Source organism: Pelodiscus sinensis, chromosome 26 (assembly GCF_049634645.1).
Source record: "Pelodiscus sinensis isolate JC-2024 chromosome 26, ASM4963464v1, whole genome shotgun sequence".
Lineage (NCBI taxonomy): Eukaryota > Metazoa > Chordata > Testudines > Trionychidae > Pelodiscus > Pelodiscus sinensis.
Genome location: NC_134736.1, coordinates 13,186,010 through 13,208,891, shown reverse-complemented (window position 1 = coordinate 13,208,891; position 22,882 = coordinate 13,186,010). Strand labels below are relative to the sequence as shown.

At 48.1% G+C, this 22,882-nt stretch overlaps 1 protein-coding gene across 17 annotated transcripts in view; it reads right to left on the bottom strand.

The window, feature by feature from the left end:
• PKNOX2 (PBX/knotted 1 homeobox 2) overlaps positions 1-22,882 on the bottom strand; it is a 339,410-nt gene that overhangs the window by 112,312 nt on the left and 204,216 nt on the right. For 16 of the 17 annotated variants that reach the window (XM_075909457.1, XM_075909455.1, XM_075909456.1 and 13 more), the window contains one exon: positions 9,052-9,191. In XM_075909457.1, coding sequence (XP_075765572.1) covers positions 9,052-9,191 — 140 coding nt within the window. Of the gene's footprint in view, positions 1-9,051; positions 9,192-10,803; positions 11,391-22,882 lie in introns of those variants that run through there. The other variant, XM_025184256.2, reaches the window with a different exon arrangement.

Sequence of the window (22,882 nt, the reverse complement as noted above, 5' to 3'; positions counted from 1 at the left end):
GAGGTACCACTTGGGCCTGGTAACTTGTTGCTCTTAACTTATCAGATTCTTCCATCAGCTGCTCTCTTGCCATCTTAGTCCCTGGCAATACCTCCTCTTTATCACTACAACAGTCCAAGGCACGTATCCTCTGGGGCAGTGGTCCCCAACCTTTCGGGGCTGCCGGGTGCCCGGGGACGCAAGCCAGGCGCAAGAATGGCTCGGGCTGGCCCTGGTCACTAGGCGGATGCACATAAATGCCCCGGCGGGAGCCATGGCGCCTGCGGGCACCGCGTTGGGGACCCCTGCTCTGGGGGTATCCTTATCGGCCGTAATTATTGCCTTTTCTCCCTGATAGCCCAGCAGACTCAAAGATTCCCTCACAGGCTTTCTGCTACCGAGATACTGAAAGGCTGGGTTGTTTTTTAATCTAATGTGTTTCTATATCTTTGGTGAACTGCTCTTCAAATTCCTTTAGCCTTTGAATAAGCTAGTCTTTCTTTCACCTTCTATCTCCTCTGGTTTATGTTTCTTTCTATGGGCTTCCCCAGAGTTGGATTTCCATTTCTTGAGCTCTACATGTTGGGTCCAAATAACCTCCGGAACTTTCCCATTAAAACAGACTGGTTCTTTTCTTGCCTTCCCAACCCCTAAGTGGGGGGTAGGACTGTCTTTGGGACTGTACTGTTGTACCTGGAGTAGCCTCCATGAATTTTAACTCCCGCACAGGATCATTTTTTACATCCCTCTTTTCTGAAATTGCCCGGTTAGTACATCTGAGGCGATGTGGGTGGTCTGTGAGTCCATTGGCCTAAACATCTTCTTGAGGGGCAGGGGCGGATGCTGCAGCAGCTCTACATCTGACCTGCTACTCCAGGCCTCAGGCACACCCCAAGTTTCTCCCAGGAGACAAGGCCTGTCTCTAAGCAACTGACCCACTTGCAACGCTCACCTGCAGTATGCCTGACTGCCATAGAAGTTTGAAGGGAAATCCCATCTCGGGAGTAATCAAAGTGAACCCCACCTGAACATGTGCTTCCATGGGAGCAGCCTCCCTGCTAGCTCGGTCACAGAAAAAGTACCCCTGAGGATCTCCCAAACCCAGTATTAGCTGTTAAGTGACTTTACACTACATCGAGAGACATTCTAAGTCCCTCCCATACGGACGATGCCACCGTTTCCATAGTAACGAGTGTATTTCAGAAGGGGAAAGTGGGGCAAAGCGGAAGAGTCCGACAGAATAAGCAGCATGAGCAAAATATGTGAAGATGCAAGAAGTGCCTCCGCGTTCCCTGGCTATTTTTGCCGCATGTGAGCAAAGTTGGCATCCCAAGCTGCTGGCCATAAGCACTTTATGGCACCTCACTCGGCCCATCGCAGCGCTCTAAGTGCTACAAAAATAATACAATCGGCACAGATGCGCATCCGATCTGCAAATCTTCTTACATTATTTTGCAATCATTAATCTCGGCCAAAGAGGCTCTGTGTGCCGCTGCCTGGCTGATTAACTAAAGAGATGCTCCCATATGAGCCAATTAGGATCAGAGACTTCTTTCCCATAGCACAAATCAGAGGGCAGCCAAACATTTCATGACCACGTTGCTCTGCTCACACACACACAAGCTAGCAGCATGTCATGTGCCTGCTTTAGCCTTCCTTCTGCTCTCTTTTGTGAACAATGCAGCCCTTCTCAGAATGATTCTGTCTGCATGCGTGGGTTTGGGTGTGTTTATGTGTGTGACCGCGAGAGAACAAATTAAGCTCCCCAAATATTTTTCCTTTATCTGTATTTTTTAAGATCAGACCATAAAACGAGGAGCTCAGGCATTAATTTGAATCAAATGGGGCTTGTTAAATTCATTGACATGACATGAAAAATCCCTGGTGTGGTTTTGAAGCTTCATGCTATCCAGAGGCAAGAAATTTTAATTAACCCCCACCTCCCCAACCTCCAGGCATTGAGTGTGGTGTACAAGGGTTCCAGAGAACCATTCAACTCTTCATCTTGGCTCCATTTCTTTTTTCTATCCTGAATGAGAACAACTGATTCCCCCTCCGCCCTGGACTTCTTTTTATAAAATAGAAACATTCTGCCTATTATAACCACGTTAAGGGACTGAAATCAACAAAATTTCCACTCCCCTCACCAGGCCCAAGCCTGGGGACAGTAAAACACTTTCACTAAATTAAATTATTTTTTATGACAATTGTTTTGTTAACAAACGCAATTAAGCAGGAGGTACACATGTTAAGTCTGTTCCGCTAATACCCTGCCAGCCCCCAACTCTCCCTCTGAAATGAAACATAAGGAAGAGCTTCTTATGCTTCTGCAGGAATTCTGCATTAAAAAATGGAAAATTCTGCAACAGAACTTTAAAATTCTGTGCACGGTATTTTCAAATTCTGCATACTTTGTCACAGTATAATCACATCAGTTTCAATTATTTCTGGTCATTTATTTCAAAATCCTTGTGAGCAAGTATGCCTATAACTATGCAGACAACAAAAATGATTCAGAAAATATTTTTTTACAAATAGATTCCTTGCTAGGCATATTAATACAGAACTCTGGGTAATAATTAATGTAAACTACAGTACAGAATCATATTTCTTGCACTCCCCAGGCGCTGGGTGGAGTCAGGGATAACAGAGAAGCTGAGGAAGAGGGAAATAATTTCTGGGAATGAGCCTGGGCATGAACCTGGAGGGCTGTTGGGTGTGGGTGGGAAAAGTCAGGCACAGGTTGGATTTTTTTTTGCGGGGGGGAGGGGGGGAACTGTTAGGGTATGTCTACACTGCCACCCTAGTTCGAACTAGGGGCTAATGTAGGCAATCGAAGTTGCAAATGAAGCCCGGGACTCGTGGAACGTGGAACGGTAGTTCGAATTAGACAGCCTAATTCGAACTACCTACTCCGTGCTGTGCGTAGCCGCGAGCACGGAGTCCGCACTAAAGGGAATTTAAAAATGGCGGCACCCGGCAAGATGCAAATGAAGCCTGGGACATTTAAATCCCGGGCTTCATTTGCAACTTCAATTGCCTACATTAGCCACCCTAGTTCGAACTAGGGTGGCAGTGTAGACATACCCTTAGAGTGCTTCCTGGCTGACCCCTAACTTCTCCCATTCAGTCAGGCAAATCTGTCCCGCCTTCCTGTGTCCCTGCACCTCATACCCTTGTCCTTGTGCCCTTTGCTTAGACTCCCCCCAAATATGCATGGTTCACTAATTATGCACACACACCATAGTGCAGAATACCCCCAGGAGTATGTTGAGTGACTGAAGCAGGCAAAATATAAGAGCCAGTAAATTACAGTTTGCAACTCTTATAACAACTCTAAATGGTGGCAGTGATGTAATGCATTGGTAGCTTCTCTAATGTACTTCAGGGCTACCCAGCTTAATTCTGGGGATCTCTGGCTTCTTGTTCAGATATTCAGCTCTGCTAGAATCCAGACAATCCAGATATACAGAATCTTTTAATAAATTCATATGTATATATTCTCACAGGAGACAAGCTGACAGTCTCTCTACCCATGAGATCTTTTCCTACGATGACTATGCATGAGGAATGCACTTAGACGTTTAATCTCTGACTATATATATATATATAGCATTTTCTGTTACAGTCCTTAATTCTTTCACAATATTTCTCTGATGGGTAATTTAGTACGAGGATGTTTCCCATGTAAATATTTGCAGGAGTAGATAAGTAAAAACAAGACCATTAATGTTCCATTAGTTCTCATGGAGTTTAAATATCTAACTGCACACTTACACATCCAACCAGTACTTTGATCTACCCCAAGGAATTGACCCAAATACATGCTAGTATGACTTGGTCAGCCAGAGACACAACTATATCCGTACATTGACTGTACTGGAGCCTCTATTATCCACAAGCCAATGAGGAGGGTATCGCATGTGTGCCAAAAAGGAGAAAAGGCAGTTATGAGCCTTGTAAGGCTTCATTTATGAGAACTCTTGAGTCTTTGAAATGTACAAAAGCCACTGTCTATTCCTGCATAGGCTAGGCACAACCAGAGCTATTACTGTGTCGCAGCCTAGTCTGAAACCTGACTTCAGAGGATCAAGGATATCAGCAGTAATGTGTTGCTGGAAGCCAAAATGAGCCCCACCCAAGTCCCTAGACTTCACAGAATCATAGACTACTAGAACTGGAAAGGACCTTGAGAGCTCATTACGTCCAGTCCCCTGCCCTCACAGCAAAGCCAAGCACCAGTTAGAGCAGAGCTACTCAACATGTGGTCCGTGGTGTGATTTGGGTTTACACGGGGCTCAACACGTGGCCCGTGGGTGGGATCCTCTGAACATCCTTTGATCCACTGGGAACACACTCCACACCAGCGAGTCAATAGAATGGTCTTCTGTTGACATGAGTTTTAGTAGTTAAATTCCTGGACTGTCATTGCTCATTAAAAGTGCTGTCATATGGGTGGAAATCGGGTAAATATTTTATTAATATCAGCAGAACTGACTTAAATGGGGCCTGCGTGTTGTGTAGTCTTGCCTTAATCTTTGTATGAAAGAAAAGATTAGTGTGAAAGAAGCTATTTGCATATATTTGCTTATATATTTGCATGTATATGCAACCACACTTAAGTTGCGGCCCTCGACATGTGCTGTGAATATCATTGTGGCCCCCGGGGCTTCCAAAGTTGAGTAGCCCTGGTCTAGACCATCCCTGACAGGTGTTTGTCTGAGCTGCTCTTAAAAATCTCCAAGAATGGAGATTTCCTGGCCTCCCGAGGCAATTCATTCCAGTGTTTAACCACCCTGACAGTTAGGGAGTTTTTCCTAATGTCCAACTTGAACCTCCCTTGCTGCAGTTTAAGCCCATTGCTTCTTGTCCTATCATCAGAGGCCCAGGAGAACAATTTTTCTCCCTCCTCCATGTAACACTCTTTTAGGTACTTGAAAGCTGCTATCCTGCCCTCTCTTTTCCAGGCTAAATAAACCCAGTTCTTTCAATCTTCTTTCCTAGGTCATGTTCTCTAGATCTCTAATCATTCTTGTTGCTCGTCTCTGGACCTTCTCCAGTTTCTCTGCTTCTTTCCTGAAATGCGGTGCCCAGAACTGGACACAATACTCCAATTGAAGTCTAATCAGCACGGAATAGAGAGGAAGAATGACTTCCCGTGTCTTGCACACAACACTCCTGTTCATGCCTCCCAGAATCATGTTTACTCTTTTTTTCAATTGTGTCACATTGTTGACTTATATTTAGGCTGTGGTCCACTACGACCCCTAGACAGTTCTGCAGGACTCCTTCCTAGACAGTCGCTTCCCATTCTGTGTGTGTGAAACAGACTGTTCCTTCCTAAGTGGAGCACTTTGCATTTGTCTTTATTAAACTTCATCCTATTGACCTCAGACCATTTCTCCAATTTGACCAGCTTATTCTGAATTATAATTCTATCCTCTAACGCACTTGCAACTCCTCCACCTTGGTTCTGGGCTTTACTACAAGTATATATAAGTCCAATGACTCTTGGTAGATCATCAGCAATGGAGATTGTATCTGTAGTGTTTGAAGTGTAGACAAGCCCCTAGCATTTAGATTTCTTGTATTGGTAGATAAGCATTTATAACATTTGTCAATAGTTAGTTGTCTGCCTTCATGTGATGTAATTAAATGGGCTCTTTTTTGTTAGGAATTGAAGAGAAACAGTCTATCTGTACTTTAGCATCTGCTATCCTCTCCTGTTTACTATGGGATATAGAATCCCCATTAATAGAGTCTCCCCTATGGGATATGTCTGTCTGTTGGCTCCCCTCCTGCCCATAGTTTCTCCACCACCTTTTTATTTTACATGCTATCAATCTGGCTCCATTTTGGTTTCAGTGGTCCCAGGACTTCCTGTATAGGCTATTCCTTTCCCAAAAGGGTCCCCTGATCGTAATACACTGAACCCCCCGCCCCAATGCCATTGTCTTGCCCACTCACTGACCTTGCAGTTCTGCCTAACCGGCCCTGCACATGGAACGGGAAACATTCAGAGAATTCTACCATGGAGGTCCTGGACTTTAATTTTTCAGCTAGCAACCTAGATTGGCCTCCAGGACAGCTCTCCTACCTTTCCCTATGTTCTTGGTACCTATTCTCACTGGTTTTAGTGGGACTTGTGCAGTGAACTCCACTTCACATTGCCATCATGTCCATCCAACATTGGAACACGTGGGGGCAAAAAAAAAGAATCACAAATTGATATGAACTATAGAGCAAAGTGCCTCTTCTTACATTCAGCAGTGTCTCGGCCGTAAGATGGCAAACCCCTAATCTGTAACCTCAAAGTAGATCTGCAATGGATTGGAGAGAAATGCTGCTGTTAGCAGCTTGCTAACACTGATTAAAATTATTAATCCTGTTTACAATGTTGTTAAAAAACCTTAAGCAGCAAGTTACAAACCCCAAAGGTGAACTAATAAAGAGATTGATCTCAGATGAGAGCGAGAGAGAAGTGGTGCCTGAAACCGGCTGCCAGCAATCTGGAAACATCAGAACAAAGTCCCTGCAGTCTGAGAGCCCCAGGCTAACTGTGGCCTTCAAACAAACGCGAGTCGCTCTGTGCCTGTGCAGCTGGATGTGCTTACTGACACCAGCTGAGTCCCCTGCTCCATCCTCGGCTCTGCAGCAAGGGGAGAGAACTCGCCTCGTTCTGGTTCTGAGGGGCAAAGTGCTCCTGGATTGTTGCTGTGTTTGGGGTTTGTCTAAGTGCCACAGACTGTCTCTTCTTTGCCCCGTGCCCCTACTCTCTTCTCAAGCTGCGCCTGGCAGAGTAAAAAGGTCGGTATGAGCTAAGAAGACAGAGGCACTCCCTGTGAGCTCAGAGACACCCCTCGCGGGGCGGGGCATGGGGAACAGCAACAGCTTGTATTCAGAAGTGCCCTCCGAGGAGCTCAGGGGCTGAACTACATGACACCTGTAAATACAATGCCGTGCAACGGCAATGAGCAACATCTGGAAATCCACACAGCAAAATCCCCAAGAGGTTTGTCCCAGGGTGCCTGGCCTCTGTGAATGAAGTAGGCCCAGCCCCCCCAGGGCAGAGCAGATGCCACCATACAGAGGGTGGGGCAGCACCGAAGAGCTGACCCATAAATGGTCAGGGGATCTGTGTCTAGATGAGGGGAGGGGAAGAGCTGCCAGCCACCAGAAGACCAGTTGGAGAAGACGTGTTCCAGAGGTGCTGGATCGATCCTCATGAAAGAGGGACAACCACGAGAACCTGCCCCCTTTGTGGGACCACTCCTGCCTCACCTCTTTCCCAGGGTAACCGCCATCCAGGGGGCTGTGGGGAGCTCTGGAAGATCCTCCACCTGGCAGCGGCCCTTGGCCCATCTCTCCCCCCTGCCCCGGAGCCCCTGCCAGGGTAGGTAGAGAGTCCAGGGCTGCTCTTACCACAACCTGGCCCTGGCCCCTGGCCTGGTTAGACGGAGGAGCCCTGAGCAAAGCAGGGCCAGGACTCTGCCATTCTGACAGTCACCTACTTTGCACAGATAAATGATTGACCCGGGGCAGGGCAGAATCCAGCTCTCGATCTCTTCACCAAGGGTGTGTCTAGACTACAGTGGACTTTTGTCGACAAAATTATCCCTGCATCTACACTACCGCCGAGTTCTGTCGACATAACATCGACAGAACTTGGCAGTTTTGTTGACGGCGGTAAACCTCATTCCACAGAGTTCTGTCGCCAGAAGGCTTTCTTGCATCTACACTGTCCTTTGCGTCTACACTGTCATGTCGACAAAGTGACTTGCTTTGTCGACAGAACTGGATGTCGTCTAGACGCTCTTTGTCGACAGTATCTGCCGACAAAGCCTCTGTCGACAAAAGCCTGTAGTCTAGACATACCCCTAGGAGTCACAGAATCCCAGGGCTGGCAGAGACTTGAGTCGTCATAGAGTCCAGCCCCCTGCCCAAAGGCAGGCCCAGCCCAACTAAACCATCCTAGCCAGGGCTTTGCCAGGTGGACCGTAAAAACCTCCAGGGGTGGAGATTCCCCCCTGCCAAGAACCCACCCCAGAATGCCATCAGTTAACTAGGGGCCCGAAAGCTGAAGTGGCAGAATCTTTTCCCTGGGTCACAGGAAGGAAGCCAGGTGCCACACGGAGAAGCAGGGAATCCCCGGGTCCCCTTAAGGCTACAGTATCAATGCACTACTGCTTGCTCATCTGGGCTCCCCAGTCAACAATGCAGACAGTTTATAATCCTCAAGAGCAAATGTTCTCCTCTACCCGAGAAATCCCCCCGGGCCAGTGCACAGATCGCCCTGCTGTGATGGCACCTGGTGTATCGCATGGGCTAGCTCTCGGCCCTGAGATGGGCTGGTTCCTGTAGCATCAGTGCTGCTGCGCATGTGGGCGTGGGCCGCAGGGGGAGCCGACCAGGAGGGCAGGTCTGGCTGACTAGGTATGTCCCAGAGGCAACCACCCAGGCATGAGACAGTAGCCCAGTAACTGAACCTGGCGGTAATTTCAGACCGTGATGTTCCGAGGGAACCAGGTGAGAAGCCAGACACCTCAGGAGGGGAAAGCAACGAAGGACTTTGGAACGCCCCAGTATCCACTGGCCGTTTCATCCCAATATCATGTATTAATTCATTAATGTATTTATTTTATTTATTTCAATATTTTTACCCCGCCTTTCTATTTAAAATATTCAAGGTGGCTTACAAGAACAAACAAAAAAATACAAATATGTGTAAAAATTTAAACATTTAAAATATGAGTATTAATTGCTCCTGATCCCCAGCGTCCCAGGACTCCTGGGGTCGCGTTCTCCTGCCTACTGCTCAGCGCGCTGCGTGCAGGACCCTGATTCCCCTAGCAAAGAGAGCAAAGCTCTTTCTTCTGGAGCTTGTGTATACCCGACTTAAAGTGAACCGAAAGCTGCGTCTTGCGGGATGTATTGGCAAGGGCTCCCGAGCAAATGCCTCCTCCCCACTCCAGCTGACGTTAACCCCCAGACAGATGAGTGTACTAGCTCGGCATGCCACCCCAGAGATGGGAAGGAACATTAAAGAGCAGCCTGGCAGTCGTTCCCCTGTACCTGTAGACAGCTCGCTTGTCAGCCTCCAGCTGTGCCTGAGGGTCAATAGGAGTGCTGGGGACGGGGGTGTTGGCCGCTGCCGAGGGTGTTGTGATGTGCACTGGCTGTGCCTTCGCCGGCTGTTGTGCTGTAGCAGTCATCTGTTAAAACAAGAGAAGAAAGCCCTGGGGTTTACAACAAAGCAGAGCTGTGCGGGAGTGGGGGGGGGGGTTGCTTCCCCCTTTGTGACTGTGCAGTATCGATACTGCATAAATGCATGGGACCCCCTGGGTGTTTGTGTGTGTGGTTGTGATTCTGTGCTTATGTGCCACTGGATCCTGTGTGCACCTCGGTCTCACATTCTGTCGGTGCTCCTGTGCGTGTGTCTGTGCATTTACACGGGTGTGCCTTGTATGTGTTTCTATTTATATGTGCATTGAGCCGTGCCAGGGAGTCTATGTTTGCATGGGTGGCCATTGTGGGTATGGCGGTCTCCTTTCTCTCTTGCGTTAGCAAACCCCACTTGTTTTGGCTGTTGTTTTGCTGATCTCACTGGTGTCTGTGTGACTTTTCGGCAGAGTGTGCCGGTGTGCGTGATTGCCCTGTGCGGTTTGGAGTGTCTCTGCATTGGTATAGTCCTTGGAAGCTCTTCCAGAGGGCAGCACATCATTGCTGGATGCCAGAACCATTCAGAAAGAAGACCCCAGACCCACAAAGAGAACGTACCCAGATTCCAGACTAAGGCTTTTTAGAAGAGGAAGGGTCTGACCTGCAAAACAGCAGGGAATCCAGGAATACTAGACCTGTTCCCCCATTGTCCTGCTCATGTACAGCAGCGTTTCTTAAACTTCACTGCATCGCCACCCCCTTTGACAACAAAAAAACCACATGACCCTGGGAAAGGGGACTGCACTCCAATCCCCGTATCCTCAGGCGGGGGGGAGGGGCTGAGCTGAAACCCAAGTCCTCCTGCCCTAAAGGATGCCAAAGCTTGAGGTAGAGTTACCATAGTTGAACTTGCAAAAAAGAGGACACTTCTGAGAACGAGTGCAACTGTATCAGCATCTACCAGCTCCCCTTGCGTTCATGTGTTCTATATATAACATTTAGCAAGACTTTTCCAAGAGTTTAGACACCCTACGTCTGTAGACAAAGCCTAAGGCAAAAAGAGGAGGATTGAGAAAATGGGATAACAAAGGAGAGAAGAAAAACAGAAGAAACCGTCATGGTCACAAGCTGGAAAACACCACGGAAAGTCAGCAAGTGGAAAGTCAATTCCAGAATCGCTGCCTAGAATGTATTGTTCTGGCGGAGGATGGGGAGGCTAGTGCTGTGGGTTACAAGACAGCAGAAAAGGCTTTGGCAGATTCCAAGTGGGGTGTAAAGAGGCCGTATTAACTCTGTGGCTGCAGACAGAATGTATTTCACAGCCAGCTGGCCAAAGGTCTCTGTAATGCAGCTTTTAAACAGGTGAGAGGAATGGAAAGGGAATATTAATGCATTTTAACACATAGCTGCTGTCACAGTTACATGGCTGCCTTGTGAATCTAGACACCTAACTCCCTTTTCCCTTTTTGAGTTAATTAAATCAGCATGTTGATGCTAATGCCTGATCAAAGCTTGGCCACTGGCGCCATGAACTGTTCTTTGGGCACCTTCTTCCTGCTCACTAGCTCACAGCTTCACTATTAGAAAAAGTCCGACAGATTCATGTTGGTAGCAAACACCTTTACATTTTCTACCAGCCTCCTTTTAAATGGAATTGGTTCCAACCTGCCCGTACTAGCCAGCGTCCGTCCTCTTCTCTTGCGAGTGGCTGTTGTAGTGCACTTTAGAAATCACCTCTCTCGGGTATGCTGCCGCCCTGCGTAGACAAGCCCGAGGAGCTTAGCAAAACAAAGGCTGAGAAGGGATGTGACACCTCTACAGATACATCAAGGGGTGGGCACTGGAGAGGAAGAAAGGAGCTGTTTCAACTAAGGGATCATGTTAGCAGACAGACAAATGAGTATAAACTGGTCATGAGTAAATTTAGGCTTGAATTTACAAGATGGTTTGGTCTTGGAACAGCCTCCCAACAGAAGCAGTAGGGCAAACAATTCACATGTTTTAAGGAAAAGCACGATAAACAAATGACCAGGATTGTGTGATGCAGCTTTTGGCTACAGCAGGAACTGGACTCCATGACCCTTCCGTTCCTACGCTGCACATTTCACAGACCTAGACCTGTAGGCTACGTCTACACTGGCATGAATTTCCGAAAATGCTTTTAATGGAAAAGTTTTCCGTTAAAAGCATTTGCGGAAAAGCGCGTCTAGATTGGCAGGATGCTTTTCTGCAAAAGCACTTTTTGAGGAAAAGCGTCCATGGCCAATCTAGACGCGGTTTTCCGCAAAAAAGCCCCGATCGCCATTTTCGCTGTATTATGCTGTCTACATTGGCCCTTTTGGGCAAAAGTCTTTTGGAAAAAGACTTTTGCCCGAACGGGAGCAGCATAGTTTTTCCGGAAAAGCACTGATGATTTTACATGAGATCGTCAGTGCTTTTCCGGAAATTCAAGTGGCCAGTGTAGACAGCTGGCAAGTTTTTCCGGAAAAGCTGCTGATTTTCCGGAAAAACTTGCCAGTCTAGACACAGCCCCCGAGTTAAGAGGGATTGCAAGGGTCATCTTGTCTAACCCCTGCCAAGATTCAGGATTTGTTGTGTCTAATGGACCTTGGACAGATGGAGACCCCATGTCCTTCTGAAAACCTCCACCAAAGGAGCTTCCAGGACCCTGCCGGCAGTAGGTTCCATTGTCCAACATTTCCTCATCAATTCTGTACATTTGGGCACTGCCTCCCACCTAACCTGTTCCCCGTTTACATAATGATCTCTCAATTTTGAATTGTTGCTCCAATTACACCCAACACGGGGAGACAGAGTAACAGGGATTTTCTCTGGTCCTGCAGCTTCTAATTTTGCTCACACTATTTATGACTAGAAAAAAAATTTTAAAGCAGGGAAGCTGCAGGTGCTTTTTGAGGACTGCCTGAATGGGCTTCAATATTGCTGCGTGATAGCACTAGAAAGAGGTGACTCTGGAGTGGGTTAAAAAGCAGCTCTTCGATATAGGCTGTGATGAAGCTGCAGGCAAGAGTTTGCTGAAAGGTCTGTGGGAAAACAAAGGCAATCATTTTCATCTGAATCAATAAAAGTAAAGCCTAGACAACCCAAATATTCTCAGTGTTGCCAGCTCGAAGGATTTTACCGTTAGTCTCACAACATTTGGTGCTTTTCACGAAGCCCTGGCCCCTAGATTTATGTGGCTATGCTACAATCTCAGCTTTCATGGGGAAAAAAAAGGTAGCAAGTTTCTAGTCCTAATGGTTGCAGGAAAAAAAGCCTGCAAACATGAACTCTATAGATTACAACACCAGAAGACAAAGGGGGGGGGGGGGGGGGGAATCCCAAAGTTATTACATTTTCGAATGTCACAATAGTCAAGCTAGTCTCAGGATTTCTGGAACTCAAATAATAATTTTTGAACATTTAAGATTGGAAATATGTTCTACGGAAAATGGCTCCCTACACTTCCTACAGAACAGCCCCTCAAACCATCCTTCACTATAACAGCTATAAAGAGGGGCAATGACCCAGCAGGTCCTAGCAGAGCCGCACATCGCTCCCATCACGAATGAGGCTGCAATTTGCATACCCGTTATTTGCATACACATGCATGCCCTTATTTCTTCTAAGAAAATCATCAGCTAACACCTTGCGGGAGGCATCTGTTGTCGCTGAAAGGACATTAAGGACAGGACTGTCCTACAGAGCAATTTGGATGATGTGGAAGTGGCACATTTCAATAATGCATTTCAAAGCAAAGCCACGTTTCTAGAAACACGGAATGCAGGTCACATTTCGATGATGGGGGATCGTAGCCTGGGAAAAGGGACTCTGAAAAAGACTTAACAGTCACAGTGGAAAACAACTGAGCTCACATTGTCACCTGGTAGCTAGAAGTTTACCTACACAAGGATTTAGCCTGCACTAGAAGGGTGTACATTTTAGCACACACGAGTGTGTTGTTCACTAAGGGTATGTCTAGACTACACAGCTCCGTCGACGGAGCCATGTAGATGAGTTTACTAGACATAGGAAAATGAAGTGGCAATTTAAATAATCGCCACTTCATTTACATCAAAATGGCCGCTGCGCCGCGCCGATCAGATGTTTGGAGGCACAGCGCAACAGTCTGGACGCGTCGCGGTCAACAAGGGAAGCCTTTGTCGACCGCTCCGGTACGCCTCATTAGACATCCTCTAACTGGCCTTTGTGGACCCTGCTGACCCAGACTAAATGTTCCCTAATGGGGTTGTAGTCCTGTTTCAATCAGTTGGGTGCTGACATGCAGTAGAGAACTTACACTCTGCCCCACATGGCTCCTTGCAGGCCAGTCGAGGTGCATCTGCATAGCTTTCAGAAGGAAGCTGCCCAGCCCTTGTCGAGAGAGGTGGGTTCCTGAGGCTTGCAGCAGTGCGCTACAAAGAGACAGCGTGACAGTGCACCCACCTCCCTAGGCTTCAGAGCCCATGCCTAGTCCAAACCACATCTTCAAAGCACTGCCTACACAGCTGTATTGAGAGCACTGCTGCAGCCTCAGGAACCCAAGTCTGGTGACGGGCTGTGGGGCTCACTCCAAACGGCTGGATGGGTGTACCCCTAATGCACTCCACTCCAGGGAGGACTAAATGAACACCCCTCTGGTGAGGAGTGAGGCCTTTAAAGAGCAAATGAATCTTAACTATATAAACGGGGGGATCCTGACTAGAAACAGGGAGGTGTTACCACCAGATACCACATTAGGGAGACTGTTACTGGCCTACGTGTCCAGCTCTGCTGCCCGCATTTTGCAAAAAATGTTACCACAAATTGCAAAGGGTTTCGTACGGAGCTGCAGAGCCAGAAACCCTGCTATGCAGCAAACAATGAATGGACGCTCAATACAAGAGCAATTTAGTAGGTGACTTGATCACAATTGACAAGAACCTCCATGATGAGAAGACTTGCCAGCAGAGAGCCCTTTAATGTGAGAAACTCTTTGTGTTCAGTATCTTCACTGTTGATTTAGATATAGCTTCCTCTTATCATAACTTAAAGCAAGATCAGGGTTTGGTTGTGCCAGGAAAACAGGAAGTGCCTGGAATGAGACTATTTTCCAGAACATGGAAAGGGAGGGGGCAGAGAAGAGGGATGCAGTACTGCAGAGTGACCACAGAGGGCAGCCATGCCAGAAGCAGAGTGCCCAGCTGCGCCTGGGCCTATGCATGTTACTGGCCACCAGAAAGGGTAAGTGCCCCCCATCACAAATAGTGCTGAATGGGGGAAGGGAAACAGCCACCAAGCACCTCAGCCCCCCTGTTTTGTACCGTTGGTACCATCCCAGGGATTGGGAAGCAGAGTTCACCCCTCCAGGAGTCGTCCCCCTAGACAGGCTGCTGGGGGGCGCTGAAGGCTAGGGCTGTCCCCTGGAGTCTCGCCTCTGACCAGCTGTAGGGGGCCAGGGCTGGCCCCCAGAACCTTGCCCGCCCCCAGATAAGCTGGAGGGCAGGGCCAGTTGACGCCCCGGGCCCGCTGTGGACACGCTGCAGGCTGACTTGCATAGCCCTGGCCCCCGGGAGAAGTCATCAGTCATGGACTGCAGCTCCAGCCTCCTGGGACAAACAGGTAGCCCTGATAATCTCCCCCCGCCCTGCACCTCCCAGCCGCCTGCCCTGACTCCAGCACCATCACCCTGCCCTGAGCCCCCTACCTTCTGCTGTGACTTTGGCATTCCCCACTTCCTGCCCTGAGCCCTCCACCTCCTGCCCTGACTCCGGAGTCCCTGCTCCCTGCCACGAGCCTCACATACCTCCCAGCCTCCTGCCCTCACTCCTGCACCCTCCCCCCCGCTCTGATCAATTAAATAAAGCATGTACAATTTCCTTTTAATTTACAAAAACCAAACCAAAAACCAAACCAAAAGCCAAAGGAAGCATTACCACAGTTAAGAAACTGAGCAACACCTGGTACATTTGCTTGTAACCAGACAAAACCAGAGTCTGATAATGAAAGTGCTGAACGACCTTAATCATAGGAGGTTGTAGCTGTCCCACCTGCCGCCCCAATGGAGTTGCACTGGGGTTATAGCTGTCCCCGTGCCCATCTCTGTCTTCTTGCTGCCTCCCTGCAGTCATTACACAGTATAACTGTGCCGAATAGCAGACCCCCCTCCCTTGCAGTTTTATGAGAAACAATCTCATTCCAGGCACATCCCACTGTCCTGGCATGACCAACCCCTGACCTTGCTTTAAGTTATGAGAAGAAGAAGCTGCCTACCAAATATGCTTACCATTTAGGAGGAGTGCTTGGACAAACAGACTCACAGACAGACAGATGGACAGACACAAAACCACACACGTTCTCTTTCAAATATATAGAAGACTGTGGGCTGTGTATGCATCTCTCTATGTGTTATGTGGGCTGTACCCACACAATATATATACTACCTGCATGGCTCCAAGGATGCCACATGTGCTCCAACTTTGTGTTAATTGGGCCTCAAGAGGTCTGTGGGTTGAGTCCCACTATTCTAGATCACACTTAGTCCTGCCCTTGGTGCAGGGGACTGAACTAGATGATCTACCAAGGTCCTCTCCAGTCCTACATTTCTGGATTCTATGACACGAAGGCACAACAAAATCTAATGGTGGCAAAAGAAATTATATTAAATCAGACTAGAAATAAGGTTGACAGTGAGAGTAATTAGCTATTGGAACGGCTTATCTATGGAGGTGGTCGCTTCGCCATCACTTTGAGACTTTAAATCAAGACTGAACCAAAACATCTGCTCTAGTTTAACCAGAAGTTATGGAAATGATGTAGGAATCATGGGATGAATTTTATGGCCCACGTTAAGCAGGAACTCAGACCAGATGACCCTTAGTCCCCTTGCTTAAAAACTATAGCTAATTTCAAAACCATGGTCTAGTTTAGAATACATGCTTTGAACCTGGTGTAGTCCAGCCAGTCATTCTAAGAAGCTGGGTTTGCTGAAGCCATGTTTGGAAATTTTTTCCCAAGTCAATTTAAAGGCCAATATTAGCCTCACCAGGTGACAGAATAGCCGATTGGTCGAATGGGAATTAGAGCTGATTCGATAATAAACTCAGGCAGAAGACAGACATGAAATATTCCTGCTTGGGACTGTCAGGACCCAATTCCTTTTATTGTAGGGATGATTTTGAATACATTTCTTATATTTAATCTCAGGGCTCTATTTTCATGTTCACTCTGCCATGCCTGCTGCATTCCCTACTCGATAACTAGAGGCCATACTGCATAGCATGCCGAATACTTCAGGCAATTTCAAAAGTTGTCACATGAGCACACAATGAACGATTGCTTCTTGCATTTGAATACTCCGCTCTCCCGTTACCCTATAAGCTATTACCATTTTCCTGCTGGAATGAGCCGGGCATTTCCATACTACTGGTATCACATCAACCGAGAGTGGCCATAGCATGACCTGTGTCACATGCCAGTTCCATTCTCTCTCATCCACTTCTGGGAGGCTGTGCTACACAGAGGGGTTCTAGGCACTCGGGCTGACTGTGCCACCCTTACGCCTGCTCCGTGATACGTTTCACACTGCTGACCCTACGTGTATGGTGTGTGGGCCCAGACTTAGGGATATGCAGAATGTCAATAAGGCAATCATTTCTGACCCCATTATCCAGCTCCACTAAGGGTTCCAAAAAGGTCTCAGCCAGCCTGAGCAACTACTGCTGACCATGCATTATAATGAATAGAACGGATAAACTAAGGCTTTCCTCCTGCAAGAATGGCTGGACGCACACAAAACTAAAGGCTCAAATTTTGCTCTTGGTCACATGGAAGAAGCTCCCTTTGAAATCAGTAGAGTTGCGTAGCTGTGAGTGAGGACAAATTTGTTCTCATTTATAAGAGACCTATAACTTCTGAGCTGTAAGTTCTCTCTACCTCCCCATTCCCCTTAGAAACTAGGAACTGTAGAAAATTGATAAAGGTTGTAAAAGGACACAGGGGACATCTATGAGCAGCAATGTTACAGATAATCAGAAGGAATTTTTAAAGCATATTAGCAAGAAAGGAAACCTAAAAATTGTATTGGTCAATTACTACATAGGAATGGTAGAGTTATCAATGATGCAGAAAAATCAGAAGTGTTCAATAAATATTCCAGTTCTCTATTTGGGGAAAAGCCAGATGATATATTCACCTAATAGAATGATGATAAAAGTCTTTTCTTTCCAACAATAATTCAAAATGATATTAAACAGCCGTTAATAAAGTCAGACATGTTTAAATAATCAGGTCCAGATAATATGTGTCCAAGAGATTTAAAAGAGTGGATCAATGTGGATTTTCAATAATGCTGGTGGTAACTCTGGGGCATCTCCAGAGGACTGGAACAAAGCTAATGGACCAAACTGTAAGAGGTAAACGGGATGACCCAGACAATTACAGGCCTGTCAGCCTGACATCGATCCCAAGAAAAACAATGGAACAGCTTTTAAGGGATTCAATTAATAAAGAATTAAAAGATTACACTATAATTAATGTCAATCAACATGGGGTTTTGGAAAATGGATCATGTAAAGTTAACTTGATTTATGACAAATTTGATTGACAAAGGCAACAGTGTTCGTGTAATGCACTAGATTTCAAAATGGAGTTTGACTTCATACTGCACAACACATTGGGTGGTGAATGAGAATGATTCAAAAATCAACATGGCCCACCGTAAATGGATTAAAAACTCATCAGTGACCGGGCAAAATACCTGTCCTCCGGATACTATTTCATCCTGAAACAGGGACATTTTCCAAAAGCTGAAATTTGTCTTCCCCACTAAAATTACTTTCCAGTAAAGTGGTGTTTGTTCTTTCTTGACTGTGCTGCAGTGGAAATTGACAGAAAATGGAGACCGACATATAACGGGGTAAACTCCACTAAGAAAAATCATCATCTGGGTTTACACCAATGAGAGGGAGAGCAGAATTTTACCCACTGTGTGTCACGCTCACGGGAGAAACAAATGCATCGGTTTTTAAAAGAAGCTTCTGTCTTTCATAACTTTATTTCCCCAAACTTCAAAAACAAAGTTTCAGTGAAAGATCTTCACTTGAAATTGTTTAAATGTATTATGAAGAATGTAGGGGACCCTGGATTTTTTATGCAGATTCCTCATTTCAAAAGACAGATTCTCCCATGCATTTGAATAGATTATGCTCAATATTACTAGCCTGTGGCAGAACCAGAAGATTATTAAAGCAGTTGCTCTGTTCTCAAAGGAAGTTTTTCCCTTTGCTTCCTCTGCATGTTAGGAAATTCAGTCTTTCTGATAGTCAGCCCTGCTGCCTTTGAAAGGACCTGTCAAGCAGCATCACAGCTAGCAGAAAAGATGCTAATGCTACGCTACCAAAGAAGGGACTTGATCTTTCTTTAGTCCTCCTTATCTCCTTGCTCTTTTGCCTTCCTGCGTAAGCTGCTTGGGAGAAGGTGGGTGCTTACACAGGGCGGCCTTTCAGCAGTGTCTCGCACAGACATTTCACAGGGGTGGGTGGGAGTGTGTTGAACCAGAGGGTCGCACTTTGCTTTATATGGCATAAAGGGAAAAGGCAGAAGCATAGTGATACTTGCCAGCAATGCTTTTTTTGTAAAAATAAATAAATAAATAAATAAAGGTGCCGGTACTCCAGGGGAAAAGTTGTTCAGGGGGAAAAAAAAGTAGGGTTGGCATTGCCCTTTTAAGACATGTGGCCCCCTTTAAGACACGCGGCCCAGCCAGCTGTCAGACATCTGCGTACAGCGGTGCTGGTGCGCTCCATTCTTTCCAGGTAAGCTCTGACTGGAGGTGCCAGTACTGCATCAGGAGGTGCTGGTACTGAGCACCAGGAAGTACCATCACAAAAAAAGCACTGCTTGCCAGCTTGCTGCCCTCCAGCTGCAAGGCCCTTTTGTCGACAGAACAGTGGAGGAAAAATCCACGTCAATAGCAGGGACAGAGCTCTCAGCAGTAAAGTTACAGCGTTACAGCTTTAGGGATGTAGACACGGTTTGTTATGTAGCTGCAGTTAGCCTCTGGGAGGTACCTGCAGTGCCCCCAGCACTGTTCTACTCATGGGTTTGAACTCAGCTGCCCTGCACCCAGCTACACAGACATGTGCCCCTTTCCTCGCCCTGCCCCGGGAAGTTTTGAAATCGCTCCGTGTGGAGCGCTCACACAGCACTGCCCAGCTGAGCCTGCTGCTCCTGGCGGCAAGTGCATTCCTGCCAGGAGTTCTGTGGGAAGGGAGAGCAGTGGGAGAACTCAGAGGGAGCACAGAATGAAAATAGTAACGTGGAGTCCTCCCCTTCCCCCAGCACTAGCACCCAGCGGTGGGCTGCAGCTCGGGGAGAAGGGAGGGACTGTGCCATGCGGTGCAGAGACAGGGAGGGAGATGAGGTCTGATGACGGGGCTGACCTCCTCCCCTGCTGGTTTGCTGGTCTCTGCTGAGCTGGGGTGGGCGCCGGGGGACACCAGTTGTCTGTGCAGCAGCTTCGGTCTCAGCACAGGTTGCTTCCAGCTGCTGTCTGAGCTCAGTATTAACATGCCCCCTCCAGGCATCCCCCAGCCGACCTGCCTGCCCCCTGTGGGACTCCTCTTACCGCCTTGTGTGCAAAACACACAGCACGGAAAAGCGTAGCCTCTCCCCTACAGGGAATAACTCCTCCCCCTTCAGCTGCTATGCAGGAGCTGGCCTGGGCCCTTCCCACACCTCCGAGCACAGTGCTAACTCTGGCTGAGCAAAGGCCCTCAGTGCCCAGCGGCCTTTGTGTCTGCACAATTCTGCGACTACAGAACAATATTCCTTTCTGCGGCGAGTCGCTACGTTCCCTGCCTTAGCCCCTGGCTAACCGTCCTTTCGGAACGCCAGCCAGCGCTCCGACTTTCCTCCTTAGCGTCCCTGCGCCAAACGCCCTGCAGCCAGCGGCAGAGGAATTCCATGGTTCTGCCATAGGATGCTTTCTAATCAGGCTTCCCCTAGCACGGAAATTGGGCGCCAGTGTCTCTCCACGCTAAGATCCGCCAGGCTGCAGGCCTATCCGTGCGGGCGGGGGAATGGAAGGTGCACTGGAAGTCACAGGGAGAACGAGCTGTGGAGAAGCCCTTCTATGTCAGCTGTTCTTTAAACTGCCAACAGGAATCCAATATTCCTGCACTTCACTGCTGCTTCTACCACAGCGGCGAAACCCACCAACACACCAAGTGCGACTCGGAATGTTCCCAAAGCCAAGAGGAGCCGTGAAACACGCCAATGAGGCCACCGACACTCAACAGGCCGTAAAACCTGCACCGAGGTGTCATTTGTGCAAAGTGACCTTTCTCACCACAGGGACGCATTAAGGAGAGGAGCATAAAGGGGCCCTTGACTCTCACACAGGCGCATAATGTGCCGATTCCACTCCCTCATAAAGGCCCCCTGAAGGTGGCAAGCAGGTGTCAGCACTGCTGAGAACAGTTCTCAGTCCCCTCGGTGAGCAAGCCGGAGAGGACTCTGGTATCTCTCACTTAATCATGTCTGCGCTGCGAAAAATTAACTTGCCTGCCCTTTTCCCTCACACGCAGACAAAGAGCTCGGGGGAACTGACTGCAGGAGCGATGTGGGGAGGCAGGGCATTCCAGTCCAGCCAGGGAGAGGAAAATGGCACGTTCCTTCCCAAGAGCTCCCCAAATGGGTAGGGGTAGGAGTGGCATTAGCAGGGGGGCTTTTCTGCTACCAGGACTGTCATGATTATGAGGGTTAGCCAGCATCCTGGGGATTAAGGAGTTAACTACACCTAGCCAGGTGGAGTGACCAGTAGGAATGTAGGTGGGACTTTCAAACTGGGACAAAGGAATTTGGGTTTTTTCCTTTCTCCTTTTGTCTCTCTGAGTGAGTCCTCTGCAGCTACAGAGAGGGACAAGCATGTCTCTCTCTCCAAGACACATAAGAACATAAGAAAGGCCGTACTGGGTCAGACCAAAGGTCCTTCTAGCCCAGTATCCTGTCTACCGACAGTGGCCAGCACCAGGTGCCCCAGAGAGGGTGGACCGAAGACAATGATCAAGTGATTTGTCTCCTGCCATCTCTCTCCAGCCTCTGAAAAACAGAGGCTAAGGACACCATTTTATCCCCTGGCTAATAGCCTTTTATGGACCTAACCTCCATGAAATTATCTAGCTTCTCTTTAAACTCTATTATAGTCCTAGCCTTCACAGCCTCCTCTGGCAAGGAGTTCCACAGGTTGACTACACGCTGTGTGAAGAAGAACTTTCCATTTTTCATTTTCTGTAAGTAGGGTAAAGTTGACAGCTGTGCCGCCGCGACTCTCTGGGCTCAGAGGCAGCTAGAAAGAACCCAGCGGTAGCTAGGGCCCTGGGTGGAAGCCAGGTCCAGGGGGAGTGTAAGCTGGAGGCCCGGAATGGAGGCAGGCAGGGTGAGGGAAGCCTGGACAGAAAAGGAGGGTGTGTGACAGGGTGTGTGCCCTGCACTGGCCCTTTAAAGGCAAAACCCAGGCCCGGAGCAAGGGCTGGCCGCAAAGACCCAGCTGAGGCAGTTCTGGCTAATGAGGGCCCAGCTGGGGGCTGTATAAAGGAGAGCAGTTCCCCACTCAGGGGAAGAGCAGTAAGGAGCTGGCAGCTGGGAAAGCAGGAGGCTCCCAGGAACCCCAAGAGTGCTGGGGCAGCAAGGCAGGGCTTGGGGAGCTCTGGCCCAGCAAGCTCTCAGGCTGTAGGGCCTGGAGCGGGGCCTGGGGCTTGGAGGGCTGCAGAGATGAAAACACTGAGCACAGCCAACAGGGCAGGCATTGTGGGACACTGGCAGAAGCCAGTTCTGTTAACAAAACAAACAGCAGAGTCCAGACTGTCTCTCTGTCCACTGTAAAGGGAGGGAAAAGATAAAAGTCTCTCCTAGCAGTGGAAGTTTTCTGTTGACAAAACTAGCTGTTTTTCCTGACTAAAGTTGCGTTGTAGCTAAAAGCCAGGCGGTGCAAACCTTTTTTGCCAGAAAAAAACCTTCCACTCCGTATGAGCGGCGTTTAGCACTCCTGTCCTCGCACTGTTTATACTAGTACTTGGTGCTGCTTTGTCACTCACTCGCCAGTGTAGACCAGCCCACGAAGAAAACCCTGCACTGATTCACACGCAGGGAAATAACTTTGCAGCCAGAAGGGCTAGAAACACGTTTTTAAGAGGAAGCTTAAATTTTGCAGAAACTGCTGAAGTCACCACACAGAGGCTGGTCCCACACAGATAGCCGTTCCCAAAGCCCATACTGCACAATGTTGTCATTTCTGTTGCACGCTGGCCTGAGGATGGCTAACGCAGGATGCATAGCATGAGCAGAACAGCTCCTTTTAAAGCCCTAAAAATAAATTTGCCATGAAGGTTCTATTGCAGAATTTCAAAGCCCTCACTAACTTGCATTTGGAGCCATTCAAAGAGCACTGAAGCCCCCTTCACTGACGTGTCACCGAAACTTCCACTAAGGCTTTGTTCCCATCGGCCGCAGCGGCTATCGTGAGGTGAGGGAGAGTGTGAGGGTCACTGCAGTGTTTGGAAGACTGGCCAGTCACAGGCATCAGGAAAGGAACGTTGCTGTAAGTGTGAGTTTGCTTTAACTTACACATTAAAAAGATCTTCAAGGGATCCCTCCAGACACAAATGAGCAGCCACAAACAAGGAACCAGTTTAAAGTTTTCATGAGGGCTCATGGAGTGACTCAGTTACTGTGTGGTTCAGCCTGAGAGCACAAAGAAACATGC